The sequence below is a fragment of the Oncorhynchus keta genome, unplaced genomic scaffold (genome assembly GCF_023373465.1).
Source record: "Oncorhynchus keta strain PuntledgeMale-10-30-2019 unplaced genomic scaffold, Oket_V2 Un_scaffold_3531_pilon_pilon, whole genome shotgun sequence".
NCBI lineage: Eukaryota > Metazoa > Chordata > Actinopteri > Salmoniformes > Salmonidae > Oncorhynchus > Oncorhynchus keta.
The window spans coordinates 234,865-252,500 of NW_026290920.1; the positions used below are offsets into that span (position 1 = coordinate 234,865).

General features: G+C 44.5%; 1 protein-coding gene and 2 long non-coding RNA genes across 99 annotated transcripts in view; 1 reads left to right on the top strand and 2 right to left on the bottom strand.

The window, feature by feature from the left end:
* Nucleotides 1–17,636, bottom strand: part of dmxl2 (Dmx-like 2) — a 137,406-nt gene that overhangs the window by 8,487 nt on the left and 111,283 nt on the right. For 40 of the 43 annotated variants that reach the window (XR_008131806.1, XR_008131801.1, XR_008131802.1 and 37 more), the window contains 8 exons: nt 17,310–17,375; nt 11,610–11,696; nt 9,805–9,926; nt 9,586–9,730; nt 7,623–7,683; nt 1,349–1,476; nt 895–972; nt 59–150 (listed from right to left, as the gene is read on the bottom strand). Coding sequence is in view for 2 of the 43 variants with exons in the window: in XM_052515880.1 (XP_052371840.1) it covers nt 59–150; nt 895–972; nt 1,349–1,476; nt 7,623–7,683; nt 9,586–9,730; nt 9,805–9,926; nt 11,610–11,696 (713 nt within the window). In the remaining 41 variants the exon portion in view is untranslated. Of the gene's footprint in view, nt 1–58; nt 151–894; nt 973–1,348; nt 1,477–7,507; nt 7,530–7,579; nt 7,684–9,585; nt 9,731–9,804; nt 9,927–11,609; nt 11,697–17,309; nt 17,376–17,636 lie in introns of those variants that run through there. The other 3 variants (XR_008131830.1, XM_052515880.1, XM_052515879.1) reach the window with 2 other exon arrangements.
* On the bottom strand, nt 2,848–7,174 carry LOC127928692 (uncharacterized). 7 transcript variants are annotated; one of them, XR_008131903.1, is made up of 4 exons: nt 7,081–7,124; nt 6,876–6,925; nt 4,685–4,784; nt 2,848–2,883 (listed from the first exon to the last, which is right to left on the bottom strand). It is a non-coding gene; the product is annotated as an uncharacterized LOC127928692 (long non-coding RNA). The 7 variants fall into 7 exon arrangements; XR_008131902.1 differs by lacking the exon at nt 2,848–2,883 and adding an exon at nt 2,909–3,175; XR_008131898.1 differs by lacking the exons at nt 2,848–2,883; nt 7,081–7,124 and adding exons at nt 3,230–3,429; nt 7,131–7,174.
* Nucleotides 12,785–17,303, top strand: LOC127928688 (uncharacterized). 49 transcript variants are annotated; one of them, XR_008131880.1, is made up of 8 exons: nt 12,785–13,868; nt 14,289–14,394; nt 14,607–14,712; nt 14,872–15,136; nt 15,720–15,772; nt 15,826–16,779; nt 16,903–16,955; nt 17,009–17,303. It is a non-coding gene; the product is annotated as an uncharacterized LOC127928688 (long non-coding RNA). The 49 variants fall into 49 exon arrangements; XR_008131857.1 differs by lacking the exon at nt 16,903–16,955 and having other exon boundaries at nt 12,785–13,276; nt 13,316–13,868; nt 15,826–16,832; XR_008131841.1 differs by lacking the exon at nt 16,903–16,955 and having other exon boundaries at nt 14,766–14,924; nt 15,826–16,832.

Consider the following 17,636-nt stretch of genomic DNA (forward strand, 5'->3'; position numbering starts at 1 on the left):
TTACTGTTATGACAGTATTGAGACTGGTGTAGTTTTGATATGTAATGTTGATACTGACCTGCTGTCGTTGGACTGTCCTGCCGTTGCGATGAGACTGGAGGAAGTGATGAAGGCAAAATCACCACAGGTCTTAGAGTGGCACTGCCAACTCTACAGAGAGACAGAGAGAGAGTGAGTCAGAGAGAGAGAGGGAAAGAGACAGAGACCGAGAGAGAGAGAGGGAACGAGACAGAGACAGAGAGTGAGTCAGAGAGAGAGAGGGAAAGAGAGAGGGAACGAGAGAGAGAGAGGGAAAGAGACAGAGACCGAAAGAGAGAGGGAACGAGACAGAGAGTGAGTCAGAGAGAGAGGGGGAAAGAGACAGAAACCGAGAGTGAGAGAGAGAGAGGCAAAGAGACAGAGACCGAGACAGAGAGAGAGGGAAAGAGACAGAGACCGAGAGAGAGAGGGAAAGAGAGGGGGAAAACGATAGAGACAGAGAGAGAGAGGGAAAGAGACAGAGAGAGAGAGAGGGAAAGCGATAGAGACCGAGAGAGAGAGGGAAAGAGACAGACCGAGAGAGAGACAGAGAGAGAGGGAAAGAGACAGAGACCGAGACAGAGAGAGAGAGACAGAGAGAGGGGGGAGAGAAAGAACAGAGAGGGCGAGAGAAAGAAAAGAGGGGGAGTCAGACCGAGCGAGAGAGGAAGGGAGATAGAAGGCTGTGTTAGCCTTAGCCAAGCAGACAGAGGAAATCAATCACTCCCAATCGCTCTATCACTCACACACGCCCACTCTCTCACTCTCCCACCCTCTGTAAAACCCCCATCCCTAATCCTTCAAGCACTAGTGTGTGTGTGTGTGTGTGTGTGTGTTGTGTGTGTGTGTGTGTGTGTGCATACGTGTGTTACGTACCACGTAGGGCTTGGGGTTGGAGGAGGTCTGGTTGACCTGCCACAGACTGAGGAAGCCTTCTCCATCTGATACACCACACTGGAGAGACAGACAGAGACAGAAAGGGAGAGAGACAGAGAGATGGCGAGAGACAGAGAGAGACAGAGAGATAGCGAGAGACAGAGACAGAGAGAGACAGAGACAGAGAGAAAGATAGACAGAGGGAGAGAGACGTGGAGAGACAGAGAGATAGCGAGAGACAGAGAGATAGACAGAGAAAGACAGAGCGAGATAGACAGAGAGAGAGAGGCAGGAAGAGAGAGACAGACAGACACAGAGACACAGAGAGACAGCGACACAGATAGAGACAGACAGATAGAAACAGACAGACCAACACAGAGAGATCAGCACAATCATAATACTGAGGATGAAAAATAGTATTGTTGTCTGTGTGTGTGTGTGTCTGTGTGTGGACCTTGTTTCCCTGTGAGTTGAAGTAGAGGCGTGTGACTCTGGCATTGCCTGCCTGTCTGAAGCAGATGAGTTGCTGTGGCCTGTTCCACTCAAACATACGGACACTGCCGTCCTGAGCCCCAGTCATATCTAATACACAGACACAGAAACATTAGGAAATGTTTGAAATTCCCCTATTTGAAAGAACAGACCCGTCATCCAAACAGTGTTGTGTACAGGCCATCAGTATGCTGTATAGTACACATACTGTATATAACCTAGTGGTATACTGTATAGTACACATACTGTATATAACCTAGTGGTATGCTGTATAGTACACATACTGTATATAACCTAGTGGTATGCTGTATAGTACACATACTGTATATAACCTAGTGGTATGCTGTATAGTACACATACTGTATATAACCTAGTGGTATGCTGTATAGTACACATACTGTATATAACCTAGTGGTATGCTGTATAGTACACATACTGTATATAACCTAGTGGTATGCTGTATAGTACACATACTGTATATAACCTAGTGGTATGCTGTATAGTACACATACTGTATATAACCTAGTGGTATGCTGTATAGTACACATACTGTATATAACCTAGTGGTATGCTGTATAGTACACATACTGTATATAACCTAGTGGTATGCTGTATAGTACACATTCTGTATATAACCTAGTGGTATGCTGTATAGTACACATACTGTATATAACCTAGTGGTATGCTGTATAGTACACATACTGTATATAACCTAGTGGTATGCTGTATAGTACACATACTGTATATAACCTAGTGGTATGCTGTATAGTACACATACTGTATATAACCTAGTGGTATGCTGTATAGTACACATACTGTATATAACCTAGTGGTCTCCATCTGATACACCACTATGCTGTATAGTACACATACTGTATATAACCTAGTGGTATGCTGTATAGTACACATACGGTATATAACCTAGTGGTATGCTGTATAGTACACATACTGTATATAACCTAGTAGTGGCATGCTGTATAGTACACATACTGTATATAACCTAGTAGTGGCATGCTGTATAGTACACATACTGTATATAACCTAGTGGTATGCTGTATAGTACACATACTGTATATAACCTAGTGGTATGCTGTATAGTACACATACTGTATATAACCTAGTGGTATGCTGTATAGTACACATAATATATAACCTAGTGGTATGCTGTATAGTACACATACTGTATATAACCTAGTGGTATGCTGTATAGTACACATACTGTATATAACCTAGTGGTATGCTGTATAGTACACATACTGTATATAACCTAGTGGTATGCTGTATAGTACACATACTGTATATAACCTAGTGTTATGCTGTATAGTACACATACTGTATATAACCTAGTAGTGGCATGCTGTATAGTACACATACTGTATATAACCTAGTGGTATGCTGTATAGTACACATACTGTATATAACCTAGTAGTGGCATACTGTATATAACCTAGTAGTGGCATACTGTATATAACCTAGTAGTGGTATACTGTATATAACCTAGTAGTGGTATACTGTAAATAACCTAGTAGTGGTATACTGTATATCACCTAGTAGTGGTATACTGTATAGTACACATACTGTATATAACCTAGTGGTATGCTGTATAGTACACACACTGTATATAACCTAGTAGTGGCATACTGAATATAACCTAGTAATGGCATACTGTATATAACCTAGTAGTGGCATACTGTATATAACCTAGTGGTATGCTGTATAGTACACACACTGTATATAACCTAGTAGTGGCATACTGTATATAACCTAGTAGTGGTATACTGTATATAACCTAGTAGTGGTATACTGTAAATAACCTAGTAGTGGTATACTGTATATCACCTAGTAGTGGTATACTGTATAGTACACATACTGTATATAACCTAGTGGTATGCTGTATAGTACACACACTGTTTATAACCTAGTAGTGGCATACTGTATATAACCTAGTAGTGGCATACTGTATATAACCTAGTAGTGGCATACTGTATATAACCTAGTAGTGGTATACTGTATATAACCTAGTAGTGGTATACTGTATATAACCTAGTAGTGGTATACTGTATATAACCTAGTAGTGGTATACTGTATATAACCTAGTAGTGGTATGCTGTATAGTACACATACTGTATATAACCTAGTAGTGGCATGCTGTATAGTACACATACTGTATATAACCTAGTAGTGGCATGCTGTATAGTACACATACTGTATATAACCTAGTGGTATGCTGTATAGTACACATACTGTATATAACCTAGTGGTATGCTGTATAGTACACATACTGTATATAACCTAGTGGTATGCTGTATAGTACACATACTGTATATAACCTAGTGGTATGCTGTATAGTACACATACTGTATATAACCTAGTGGTATGCTGTATAGTACACATACTGTATATAACCTAGTGGTATGCTGTATAGTACACATACTGTATATAACCTAGTAGTGGCATGCTGTATAGTACACATACTGTATATAACCTAGTGGCATGCTGTATAGTACACATACTGTATATAACCTAGTGGTATGCTGTATAGTACACATACTGTATATAACCTAGTGGTATGCTGTATAGTACACATACTGTATATAACCTAGTGGTATGCTGTATAGTACACATACTGTATATAACCTAGTGGTATGCTGTATAGTACACATACTGTATATAACCTAGTAGTGGCATGCTGTATAGTACCCATACTGTATATAACCTAGTAGTGGCATGCTGTATAGTACACATACTGTATATAACCTAGTGGTATGCTGTATAGTACACATACTGTATATAACCTAGTAGTGGCATACTGTATATAACCTAGTAGTGGCATACTGTATATAACCTAGTAGTGGTATACTGTATATAACCTAGTAGTGGTATACTGTAAATAACCTAGTACATACTGTATATAACCTAGTAGTGGTATACTGTATATAACCTAGTATATACTGTAAATAACCTAGTAGTGGTATACTGTATATCACCTAGTAGTGGTATACTGTATATACACATACTGTATATAACCTAGTGGTATGCTGTATAGTGGCACACTGAATATACTGTATATAACCTAGTAGTGGCATACTGTATATAACCTAGTAGTGGCATACTGTATATAACCTAGTAGTGGCATACTGTATATAACCTAGTAGTGGCATACTGTATATAACCTAGTAGTGGCATACTGTATATAACCTAGTAGTGGTATACTGTATATAACCTAGTAGTGGCATACTGTATATAACCTAGTAGTGGCATACTGTATATAACCTAGTAGTGGCATACTGTATATAACCTAGTAGTGGTATACTGTATATAACCTAGTAGTGGTATACTGTATATAACCTAGTAGTGGTATACTGTATATAACCTAGTAGTGGTATACTGTATATAACCTAGTAGTGGTATACTGTATATAACCTAGTAGTGGTATACTGTATATAACCTAGTAGTGGTATACTGTATATAACCTAGTAGTGGTATACTGTATATAACCTAGTAGTGGCATACTGTGTATAACCTAGTAGTGGCATACTGTATATAACCTAGTAGTGGTATACTGTATATAACCTAGTAGTACACATACTGTATATAACCTAGTAGTGGTATGCTGTATAGTACACATACTGTATATAACCTAGTAGAGGTATACTGTATATAACCTAGTAGTGGTATGCTGTATATAACCAAGTAGTGGTATGCTGTATAGTACACATACTGTATATAACCTAGTAGTGGCATACTGTATATAACCTAGTAGTGGCATACTGTATATAACCTAGTAGTGGCATACTGTATATAACCTAGTAGTGGTATACTGTATATAACCTAGTAGTGGTATACTGTACAGTGCCGTGCGAAAGTATTCGGCCCCCTTGAACTTTGCGACCTTTTGCCACATTTCAGGCTTCAAACATAAAGATATAAAACTGTATTTTTTTGTGAAGAATCAACAACAAGTGGGACACAATCATGAAGTGGAACGACATTTATTGGATATTTCAAACTTTTTTAACAAATCAAAAACTGAAAAATTGGGCGTGCAAAATTATTCAGCCCCTTTACTTTCAGTGCAGCAAACTCTCTCCAGAAGTTCAAGGAGGATCTCTGAATGATCCAATGTTGACCTAAATGACTAATGATGATAAATACAATCCACCTGTGTGTAATCAAGTCTCCGTATAAATGCACCTGCACTGTGATAGTCTCAGAGGTCCGTTAAAAGCGCAGAGAGCATCATGAAGAACAAGGAACACACCAGGCAGGTCCGAGATACTGTTGTGAAGAAGTTTAAAGCCGGATTTGGATACAAAAAGATTTCCCAAGCTTTAAACATCCCAAGGAGCACTGTGCAAGCGATAATATTGAAATGGAAGGAGTATCAGACCACTGCAAATCTACCAAGACCTGGCCGTCCCTCTAAACTTTCAGCTCATACAAGGAGAAGACTGATCAGAGATGCAGCCAAGAGGCCCATGATCACTCTGGATGAACTGCAGAGATCTACAGCTGAGGTGGGAGACTCTGTCCATAGGACAACAATCAGTCGTATATTGCACAAATCTGGCCTTTATGGAAGAGTGGCAAGAAGAAAGCCATTTCTTAAAGATATCCATAAAAAGTGTTGTTTAAAGTTTGCCACAAGCCACCTGGGAGACACACCAAACATGTGGAAGAAGGTGCTCTGGTCAGATAAAACCAAAATTGAACTTTTTGGAAACAATGCAAAACGTTATGTTTGACGTAAATGCAACACAGCTCATCACCCTGAACACACCATCCCCACTGTCAAACATGGTGGTGGCAGCATCATGGTTTGGGCCTGCTTTTCTTCAGCAGGGACAGGGAAGATGGTTAAAATTGATGGGAAGATGGATGGAGCCAAATACAGGACCATTCTGGAAGAAAACCTGATGGAGTCTGCAAAAGACCTGAGACTGGGATGGAGATTTGTCTTCCAACAAGACAATGATCCAAAACATAAAGCAAAATCTACAATGGAATGGTTCAAAAATAAACATATCCAGGTGTTAGAATGGCAAAGTCAAAGTCCAGACCTGAATCCAATCGAGAATCTGTGGAAAGAACTGAAAACTGCTGTTCACAAATGCTCTCCATCCAACCTCACTGAGCTCGAGCTGTTTTGCAAGGAGGAATGGGAAAACATTTCAGTCTCTCGATGTGCAAAACTGATAGAGACATACCACAAGCGACTTACAGCTGTAATCGCAGCAAAAGGTGGCGCTACAAAGTATTAACTTTAAGGGGGCTGAATAATTTTGCACGCCCAATTTTTCAGTTTTTGATTTGTTAAAAAAGTTTGAAATATCCAATAAATGTCGTTCCACTTCATGACTGTGTCCCACTTGTTGTTGATTCTTCACAAAAAAATACAGTTTTATATCTTTATGTTTGAAGCCTGAAATGTGGCAAAAGGTCACAAAGTTCAAGGGGGCCGAATACTTTCACAAGGCACTGTATATAACCTAGTAGTGGCATACTGTGTATAACCTAGTAGTGGCATACTGTGTATAACCTAGTAGTGGTATACTGTATATAACATAGTAGTGGCATACTGTATATAACCTAGTAGTGGCATACTGTGTATAACCTAGTAGTGGCATACTGTATATAACCTAGTAGTATACCTAGTAGTGGCATACTGTGTATAACCTAGTGGTAGTGTATAACCTAGTAGTGGCATACTGTATATAACCTAGTAGTGGTATACTGTATATAACCTAGTAGTGGCATACTGTATATAACCTAGTAGTGGTATACTGTATATAACCTAGTAGTGGTATACTGTATATAACTAGTAGTGGCATACTGTATATAACCTAGTAGTGGCATACTGTGTATAACCTAGTAGTGGTATACTGTATATAACCTAGTAGTGGTATACTGTATATAACCTAGTAGTGGCATACTGTATATAACCTAGTAGTGGTATACTGTGTATAACCTAGTAGTGGTATACTGTTTATAACCTAGTAGTGGTATACTGTATATAACCTAGTAGTGGTATACTGTATATAACCTAGTAGTGGTATACTGTGTATAACCTAGTAGTGGTATACTGTGTATAACCTAGTAGTGGTATACTGTTTATAACCTAGTAGTGGTATACTGTTTATAACCTAGTAGTGGTATACTGTTTATAACCTAGTAGTGGCATACTGTATATAACCTAGTAGTGGTATTTGGTACTGTATTCATTAGATGATACCTACAGTACTGAAATATGGGGTGGGAGGTCATTCTCTTCACATTGTTCAGGTTCCTCTTCATAATCTGAAAAACAACATTCAAATAACCTAATACATCAAACTTCATTTGAAACCTCAGTCTTTAAAGAATTCAGTCAATACACAGTGATGCCCTACACTACGGACTTCAGTAGTCAACTAGGACATTTCTTTGAACTGAAACAGCTCGGATGAAGGCCAACATGCTGATACGTCAGCTTCATAAACTGAAGTGATACTGGCCAGAGCAGTGTGCAGGTCTTTCTTTTAGTTCATTAAAACTACTCTACAACCTTTCACTCTAAAGGGGATTCATCATCTGAACTGGGACCTATTTTACACATACAGTCTGGCCTTACCAAGACTCACCACCTAGAATAGGACATATTTATACTTCTGGTACAAGGTACTCCATATTGACTGTAGCATGAAGAATTATCACTTGAATGGGGACATATTTGAGAAGTGGTGATGCGGTGACGCAGGCCTGTACCTTGGGCAGCCGAGGAGACACTGTGAGAGCTGGGTATCTGTGTGTTGATACTATCCCATCTCTCTCATACAAACACACACACTGCCTATCTCTGGTAACATAGACTCATCTACCAGCCTGTTTAGTCCTCAACTCTCTGTCTGTTTGGCCTGAGATAGATAAAGCAGTGTCCATATTCACTGGACTGACTAGGTCCAGCTAGCGGGCCTCAGTTCAGACACAGCGAGCGAGGAATAGGGTGAGACAATGACTTCTGACATTAAAAGAAGAACGTTTGTCTGCTTGCTTTAAACCGTACTGTCTTACAGTACTCTGATGAGTTCTGCTAGGTACTGCTTCACATATTTCCTATGACACCAGAGCAGTGTGGGGAGAGACAATAGGGAGGGGTTTTCATAATAAACAGACAGGACCTTGAGTTTAGAGTGGTGAGCTGTGAGCCAGACAGGCTGGGACGGAGGTTTGACTCCTGAGTACTGTGTCCCTCTACAGGTCAGTACAGACTACTACCTCTCTCACTGGACTACACTGCACTGACAAGGTCCAAGTAAATGGAAAGTAGGAAAGGAGATACTGCACCTAGTCAGTTGTCCAACTGAATGCATTCAACTTAAATGTCAAAAGTTTGGGGTCATTGATCATTAGAAAACCATTTTGCAATTATGTTAGCACAGCTGAAAACTGTTCTAATTAAAGAAGCAACACAACTGGCCTTCTTTAGACTAGTTGAGTATCTGGAGATCCAGAATTAGTGGGTTCTATTACAGGCTAAAAATGTCCAGAAACAAATAACTTTCTTCTGAAACTCGTCAGTTTATTCTTGTTCTGTGCGCCTATGTAGATATTCCATTAAAAATCAGCCGTTTCCAGCTACAATGGTAATTTACAACATTAACACTGTATTTCTGATCAATTTGATGTTATTTTAATGGACAAAAAAATCTGCTTTTCTTTCAAAAACAAGGAAATGTTTAAGTGACCCCAAACTTCTGAACGGTAGTGTATTTATATACACACACTGTATGTATGTGTGTGTGTGTCTGTGTGTGATTATACTATGCATCTGTGTGTGTGTGAGTGAGTGGAGGATGTTTTGTGTGTGTAGGATGTTTTGTGTGTGTATGTGTGTGAGTGAGTGAGTGAGTGGAGGATGTTTTGTGTCTGTAGGATGTTTTGTGTGTGTATGTGTGTGAGTGAGTGAGTGGAGGATGTTTTGTGTGTGTAGGATGTTTTGTGTGTGTATGTGTGTGAGTGAGTGAGTGAGTGGAGGATGTTTTTTGTGTGTAGGATGTTTTGTGTGTGAGTGGATGATGTTTTGTGTGTGAGTGGAGGATGTTTTGTGTGTGTAGGATGTTTTGTGTGTGAGTGGAGGATGTTTTGTGTGTGTAGGATGTTTTGTGTGTGTGTGTGTGTGTGTGTGTGTGTGAGTGAGTGGAGGATGTTTGTGTGTCGTACCACACTAGCACCCATGCTGGTCTGCCCACTCCCCAGCCAGGGCATGGATGCAGAGGCTGCCATGTCTTTGGGGTTGAAGTGGGACGGGGTAGAGGAGGCCTGGGCAACGTTCGTGTGGGAAGAACGGTAGTCCACGTCATCAGAACTGAGGAGAGAAAGAAGTCCAACACAATGTATGTATATGTGTATATGTGTATGTGTGTGTAACAGTGTACTGACCTGTGTGACTCCTTGTCAAAGTCCTCTCCTATCCAGGTGTAGGGCTGAGCAGCTAACAGAGTGGACACATCAACCTCCTGCACGTCGTGAGTGGACGCCAGCACTATCTCATTGGTGTTAGCCTGGAGGGGAGGAGAGAGGGGGAGGGAGGGGGAGGAGAGAGGGGGGAGGGAGGGGAGGGAGAGAGGGGAGGAGGGAATAAGGGAGGGAGGGAGAGAAGAGGGGGAGGGGGGGAGGGAGAGAAGAGAGGGGAGGGGGAGGGAGAGAAGAGAGGGGAGGGGGAGGGAGAGAAGAGAGGGGAGGGGGAGGGAGAGAAGAGAGGGGAGGGGGAGGGGAGAGAGAGGGAGGGGGAGGGAGAGAAGAGGGGAGGGGGGGGAGAAGGAGAGAGGGGAGGGGAGAGGGGGGGGGGGGGAGAGAAGGGGGAGGGGGAGGGAGAGAAGAGAGGGTAGAGGAGAGAAGAGAGGGTAGGGGGAGAGAAGAGAGGGGAGGAGGGAATGAGGGAGGGAGAGAAGAGGGGGGAGGGGGAGGGAGAGAAGGGGAGGGGGAGGGAGAGAAGAGGAGGGGGACGAGGGAGGGAGAGAAGAGGGGGGAGGAGGGGATAAGGGAGGGAGGGAGGGAGAGAAGAGGGAGGGAGAGAAGAGGGAGGGAGGGGAGGGAGAGAGAGAAGAGAGGGGAGGAGGGGATAAGGGAGGGAGGGAGAGAAGAGGGGGGAGGGAGGGAGAGAAGAGGGGGAGGGAGGGAGAGAAGAGAGGGGAAGAGGGGAAGAGGGGGAGGGACGAGGGAGGGAGAGAAGAGAGGGGAGGAGGGGATAAGGGAGGGAGGGAGAGAGAGAGAGAGAGAGAAGAGGGGGGAGGGAGGGAGGGAGAGAAGAGGGGGGGGGAGAAGAGGGGGAGGGAGGGGAGAAGAGGGGGGAGGGAGGGAGAGAAGAGGGGGGAGGGAGAGAAGATAGGCCAGTAAATGTATACCACATCATCTGAATGAGTAGAGACATTCCAACATACAGAAACATTTAGATGTGGTGAACTGTGTGTTAACCCCCCTAAGGCTGATGTCCACACCCATGTGGAAATCTATTTAGCAGAATACAAAAATCCATCATTTTAAGTTACAGATCTAATTTCTTTTGCATTGGATGTGTCTCATTCCACCGCATCCGCCTATGTAACACTTCCGCATTTGGGGTGAAAGGTGACAGAGCTAGAGCAGTGTTGAGACCATGAGACATCCCAAAATCGGTACTCTCACAAAATCGTCTGTAGCGACGGAACGGTTTGGACAAAAATCCCTTTACGGAGGAGACTCTCAGGAACACGATGGTGTTCTCCGTTTTGCTCTACGACCTCCACAAGCGTCTTGGGACTGGTCTGAAGCCGATACTGCCGATCTGCCAACTTCTGTCTGTAGGGTCCCAACAGTTTGGGCTAAACACTGATCTGTGTAAAGGTGAGACTCAGGAACACGTATACATGGGCTGTTCTGCTCTAGGACATCCACAGGTCTCACAAGTCCAGTCTGAAGGTCCCCCGGTACCAGTTTAAAATCATTTATGGAAGTATATATGGAGACTGTTTAGTGACAAAAATAAGGGATTAAATAGATGTAAAAAAAAGTATAAAATTAGACAGGGCTTAGACTGTTATATGTTAACTGGTGGCCTTATTGGCCAGTCTTATGGAATCCACTCTACTCATTTCTCTATGGTGTCGGACTCTACAACCTGACGTAGTTTGACATTCAGGTGCCATGTTCATCAAATGGGAAAGCTTTGTGTGTGGGTGTCTGTGTGCACTGCAGAGGTCTCTCACCCTGTTGATGGCGAAGGCCATGATGATGTCAGACTCCTTGTGGATGATCTTAGCATTCCTTCCTGGGTAGCCTAAGTCTCCCTCCACCTGGAACACATTATCACAGCACCCGCCCTCATTTAGTACACCTGGTACATACATACTGTACACAGACACACAATGTCTTAGCATACACACCTGTTACATACAAACACAGCCACACGCTATCACAACACCCCTACACTGACACACAGCCACACACAGCAGTGACACAGTGAGCACTCAGAGAGAACATGCAGGTTAGGTCCACGTGACACCTCTCTGTCAGAGCTGGAAGAGGGGCTGGAATAAGACATTATTACAGAGGGGATGATAGTATTAAGGAAGAAATTAAGAATGGGTCCAGCAGCAGAAGAATGAAAGACTTTAGGCCCAGCTATAGAAGGAATGACCAGACAGAGACAGACTGTGTGTCAGTGGGGGTAGAGACAGACCGTGTGTCAGTGGGGGTAAAGACAGACCGTGTGTTAGTGGGTGTAGAGACAGACCGTGTGTCAGTGGGGGTAAAGACAGACCGTGTGTTAGTGGGTGTAGAGACAGACCGTGCGTTAGTGGGGGTAGAGACAGACCGTGCGTTAGTGGGGGTAGAGACAGACCGTGCGTTAGTGGGGGTAGAGACAGACTGTGCGTTAGTGGGGGGTAGAGACAGACCGTGCGTTAGTGGGGGTAGAGACAGACCGTGCGTTAGTGGGGGTAGAGACAGACCGTGCGTTAGTGGGGGTAGAGACAGACCGTGCGTTAGTGGGGGTAGAGACAGACCGTGCGTTAGTGGGGGTAGAGACAGACCGTGCGTTAGTGGGGGGTAGAGACAGACCGTGCGTTAGTGGGTGGTAGAGACAGACCGTGCGTTAGTGGGGGTAGAGACAGACCGTGCGTTAGTGGGGGTAGAGACAGACCGTGCGTTAGTGGGGGTAGAGACAGACCGTGCGTTAGTGGGGGTAGAGACAGACCGTGCGTTAGTGGGGGTAGAGACAGACCGTGCGTTAGTGGGGGTAGAGACAGACCGTGCGTTAGTGGGGGTAGAGACAGACCGTGCGTTAGTGGGGGTAGAGACAGACCGTGCGTTAGTGGGGGTAGAGACAGACCGTGTGTTAGTGGGGGTAGAGACAGACCGTGTAGTGGGGATAGTAGGGGGGTAGAGACAGACCGTGTGTTAGTGGGGGTAGAGACAGACCGTGTGTTAGTGGGGGTAGAGACAGACCGTGTGTTAGTGGGGGTAGAGACAGACCGTGTGTTAGTGGGGGTAGAGACAGACCGTGTGTTAGTGGGGGTAGAGACAGACCGTGTGTTAGTGGGGGTAGAGACAGACCGTGTGTTAGTGGGGGTAGAGACAGACCGTGTCAGTGTGTTAGTGGGGGTAGAGACAGACCGTGACAGTGTGTTAGTGGGGGTAGAGACAGACCGTGTGTTAGTGGGGGTAGAGACAGACCGTGTCAGTGTGTTAGTGGGGGTGGAGACAGACAGTGTCAGTGTGTTAATGGGGGTAGAGACAGACCGTGTCAGTGTGTTAGTGGGGGTAGAGACAGACCGTGTCAGTGTGGTGAGGTGATATAATGAGGTAGTGGGTTAGTGACAGACAGTGGGTTGAGGTGATGAGGTAGTGGGTTAGTGAAAGACAGTGGGTTGAGGTGATGAGGTAGTGGGTTAGTGAAAGATAGTGGGTTGAGGTGATGAGATAGTGGGTTAGTGACAGACCTTGTCAGTGGGGTGAGGTGATGTGATGAGGTAGTAGGTTAGTGACAGACATTTGGGTGAGGTGATGAGGTAATGGGTTAGTGACAGACATTTGGGTGAGGTGATGTGATGAGTTAATGGGTTAGTGACAGTGAGGTGATGAGGTAGTGGGTTAGTGACAGTGAGGTGATGAGGTAGTGGGTTAGTGACAGACCGTGTCAGTGGGGTGAGGTGAAGTGATGAGTTAGTGGGTTAGTGACAGTGAGGTTAGGTAGTAGGTAAGGTTGCAAAATTATGCTAACTTTCCCCAAATTCTTACATTTTTCAGAAATCCTGGTTTTAGGATTACGGATTCTTATTCCTTCCTGATTCCAGGAATATTACAAATGTGATTTCTGGAAAACCCTGGTAGTGTATGGTTAGTGAGTAGTAATGGTGAGGTGAAGCTCTGGAAAACCCTGGTAGTGTTGGGTTAGTGAGTAGTAATGGTGAGGTGAAGCTCTGGAAAACCCTGGTAGTGTTGGGTTAGTGAGTAGTAATGGTGAGGTGAAGCTCTGGAAAACCCTGGTAGTGTTGGGTTAGTGAGTAGTAATGGTGAGGTGAAGCTCTGGAAAACCCTGGTAGTGTTGGGTTAGTGAGTAGTAATGGTGAGGTGAAGCTCTGGAAAACCCTGGTAGTGTTGGGTTAGTGAGTAGTAATGGTGAGGTGAAGCTCTGGAAAACCCTGGTAGTGTTGGGTTAGTGAGTAGTAATGGTGAGGTGAAGCTCTGGAAAACCCTGGTAGTGTTGGGTTAGTGAGTGATGAGTAATGGTGAGGTTGAAGCTCTGGAAAACCCAGTGTTGGGTTAGTGAGTAGTAATGGTGAGGTGAAGCTCTGGAAAACCCTGGCAGTGTTGGGTTAGTGAGTAGTAATGGTGAGGTGAAGCTCTGGAAAACCCTGGCAGTGTTGGGTTAGTGTAATGGTGAGGTGAAGCTCTGGAAAACCCTGGTAGTGTTGGGTTAGTGAGTAGTAATGGTGAGGTGAAGCTCTGGAAAACCCTGGTCGTGTTGGGTTAGTGAGTAGTAATGGTGAGGTGAAGCTCTGTAAAACCCTGGCAGTGTTGGGTTAGTGAGTAGTAATGGTGAGGTGAAGCTCTGTAAAACCCTGGCAGTGTTGGGTTAGTGAGTAGTAATGGTGAGGTGAAGCTCTGTAAAACCCTGGTAGTGTTGGGTTAGTGAGTAGTAATGGTGAGGTGAAGCTCTGGAAAACCCTGGTAGTGTTGGGTTAGTGAGTAGTAATGGTGAGGTGAAGCTCTGGAAAACCCTGGTAGTGTTGGGTTAGTGAGTAGTAATGGTGAGGTGAAGCTCTGGAAAACCCTGGTCGTGTTGGGTTAGTGAGTAGTAATGGTGAGGTGAAGCTCTGGAAAACCCTGGCAGTGTTGGGTTAGTGAGTAGTAATGGTGAGGTGAAGCTCTGGAAAACCCTGGTAGTGTTGGGTTAGTGAGTAGTAATGGTGAGGTGAAGCTCTGGAAAACCCTGGTAGTGTTGGGTTAGTGAGTAGTAATGGTGAGGTGAAGCTCTGGAAAACCCTGGTAGTGTTGGGTTAGTGAGTAGTAATGGTGAGGTGAAGCTCTGGAAAACCCTGGTAGTGTTGGGTTAGTGAGTAGTAATGGTGAGGTGAAGCTCTGGAAAACCCTGGTCGTGTTGGGTTAGTGAGTAGTAATGGTGAGGTGAAGCTCTGGAAAACCCTGGTAGTGTTGGGTTAGTGAGTAGTAATGGTGAGGTGAAGCTCTGGAAAACCCTGGTAGTGTTGGGTTAGTGAGTAGTAATGGTGAGGTGAAGCTCTGGAAAACCCTGGTAGTGTTGGGTTAGTGAGTAGTAATGGTGAGGTGAAGCTCTGGAAAACCCTGGTAGTGTTGGGTTAGTGAGTAGTAATGGTGAGGTGAAGCTCTGGAAAACCCTGGTAGTGTTGGGTTAGTGAGTAGTAATGGTGAGGTGAAGCTCTGGAAAACCCTGGTAGTGTTGGGTTAGTGAGTAGTAATGGTGAGGTGAAGCTCTGGAAAACCCTGGTAGTGTTGGGTTAGTGAGTAGTAATGGTGAGGTGAAGCTCTGGAAAACCCTGGTAGTGTTGGGTTAGTGAGTAGTAATGGTGAGGTGAAGCTCTGGAAAACCCTGGTAGTGTTGGGTTAGTGAGTAGTAATGGTGAGGTGAAGCTCTGGAAAACCCTGGTAGTGTTGGGTTAGTGAGTAGTAATGGTGAGGTGAAGCTCTGGAAAACCCTGGTAGTGTTGGGTTAGTGAGTAGTAATGGTGAGGTGAAGCTCTGGAAAACCCTGGCAGTGTTGGGTTAGTGAGTAGTAATGGTGAGGTCAAGCTCTGGAAAACCCTGGTAGTGTTGGGTTAGTGAGTAGTAATGGTGAGGTGAAGCTCTGGAAAACCCTGGTCGTGTTGGGTTAGTGAGTAGTAATGGTGAGGTGAAGCTCTGGAAAACCCTGGTAGTGTTGGGTTAGTGAGTAGTAATGGTGAGGTGAAGCTCTGGAAAACCCTGGTAGTGTTGGGTTAGTGAGTAGTAATGGTGAGGTGAAGCTCTGGAAAACCCTGGCAGTGTTGGGTTAGTGAGTAGTAATGGTGAGGTGAAGCTCTGGAAAACCCTGGTAGTGTTGGGTTAGTGAGTAGTAATGGTGAGGTGAAGCTCTGGAAAACCCTGGTAGTGTTGGGTTAGTGAGTAGTAATGGTGAGGTGAAGCTCTGGAAAACCCTGGTAGTGTTGGGTTAGTGAGTAGTAATGGTGAGGTGAAGCTCTGGAAAACCCTGGTAGTGTTGGGTTAGTGAGTAGTAATGGTGAGGTGAAGCTCTGGAAAACCCTGGTAGTGTTGGGTTAGTGAGTAGTAATGGTGAGGTGAAGCTCTGGAAAACCCTGGTAGTGTTGGGTTAGTGAGTAGTAATGGTGAGGTGAAGCTCTGGAAAACCCTGGTAGTGTTGGGTTAGTGAGTAGTAATGGTGAGGTGAAGCTCTGGAAAACCCTGGTAGTGTTGGGTTAGTGAGTAGTAATGGTGAGGTGAAGCTCTGGAAAACCCTGGTAGTGTTGGGTTAGTGAGTAGTAATGGTGAGGTGAAGCTCTGGAAAACCCTGGTAGTGTTGGGTTAGTGAGTAGTAATGGTGAGGTGAAGCTCTGGAAAACCCTGGTAGTGTTGGGTTAGTGAGTAGTAATGGTGAGGTGAAGCTCTGGAAAACCCTGGTAGTGTTGGGTTAGTGAGTAGTAATGGTGAGGTGAAGCTCTGGAAAACCCTGGTAGTGTTGGGTTAGTGAGTAGTAATGGTGAGGTGAAGCTCTGGAAAACCCTGGTAGTGTTGGGTTAGTGAGTAGTAATGGTGAGGTGAAGCTCTGGAAAACCCTGGTAGTGTTGGGTTAGTGAGTAGTAATGGTGAGGTGAAGCTCTGGAAAACCCTGGTAGTGTTGGGTTAGTGAGTAGTAATGGTGAGGTGAAGCTCTGGAAAACCCTGGTCGTGTTGGGTTAGTGAGTAGTAATGGTGAGGTGAAGCTGGAAAACCCTGTAGTAAAACCCTGGAAAACCCAGTGTTGGGTTAGTGAGTAGTAATGGTGAGGTGAAGCTCTGGAAAACCCTGGTAGTGTTGGGTTAGTGAGTAGTAATGATGAGGTGAAGCTCTGGAAAACCCTGGTAGTGTTGGGTTAGTGAGTAGTAATGGTGAGGTGAAGCTCTGGAAAACCCTGGTAGTGTTGGGTTAGTGAGTAGTAATGGTGAGGTGAAGCTCTGGAAAACCCTGGCAGTGTTGGGTTAGTGAGTAGTAATGGTGAGGTGAAGCTCTGGAAAACCCTGGTAGTGTTGGGTTAGTGAGTAGTAATGGTGAGGTGAAGCTCTGGAAAACCCTGGTAGTGTTGGGTTAGTGAGTAGTAATGGTGAGGTGAAGCATGCCAAGTGATTCGAAGAGAAACTTACACAGCCCTGAGCAGGTACCAGTTCATACTGTACAGACAGACACCTTGATACTACCTTGTTGGACCTGAGAGCTCCAGATACACAGTTTGGGCTGAGGAGATCCATATAGCCTTCAACACACTACACAACACATGCACAAAACACACAATGAAGAAAACAAAAATGACAGGGTTGTTTGGATGGTAGATACACGCAGCCACACACACAGTCAGTGTGTCAATACGTGGATGAGGCAAAGGCTTCTCCCAACCCAAACAATGTCCAATCACATGGTAACAGAGTGGAGTGCTGGGGAGATAGCAGAGGTCTCTCTCAATGTAATGACAGTGGGTGGAGGGGAGGGTGGGGCACAGTCTCAACAACAAAGTCAAAATAAACACA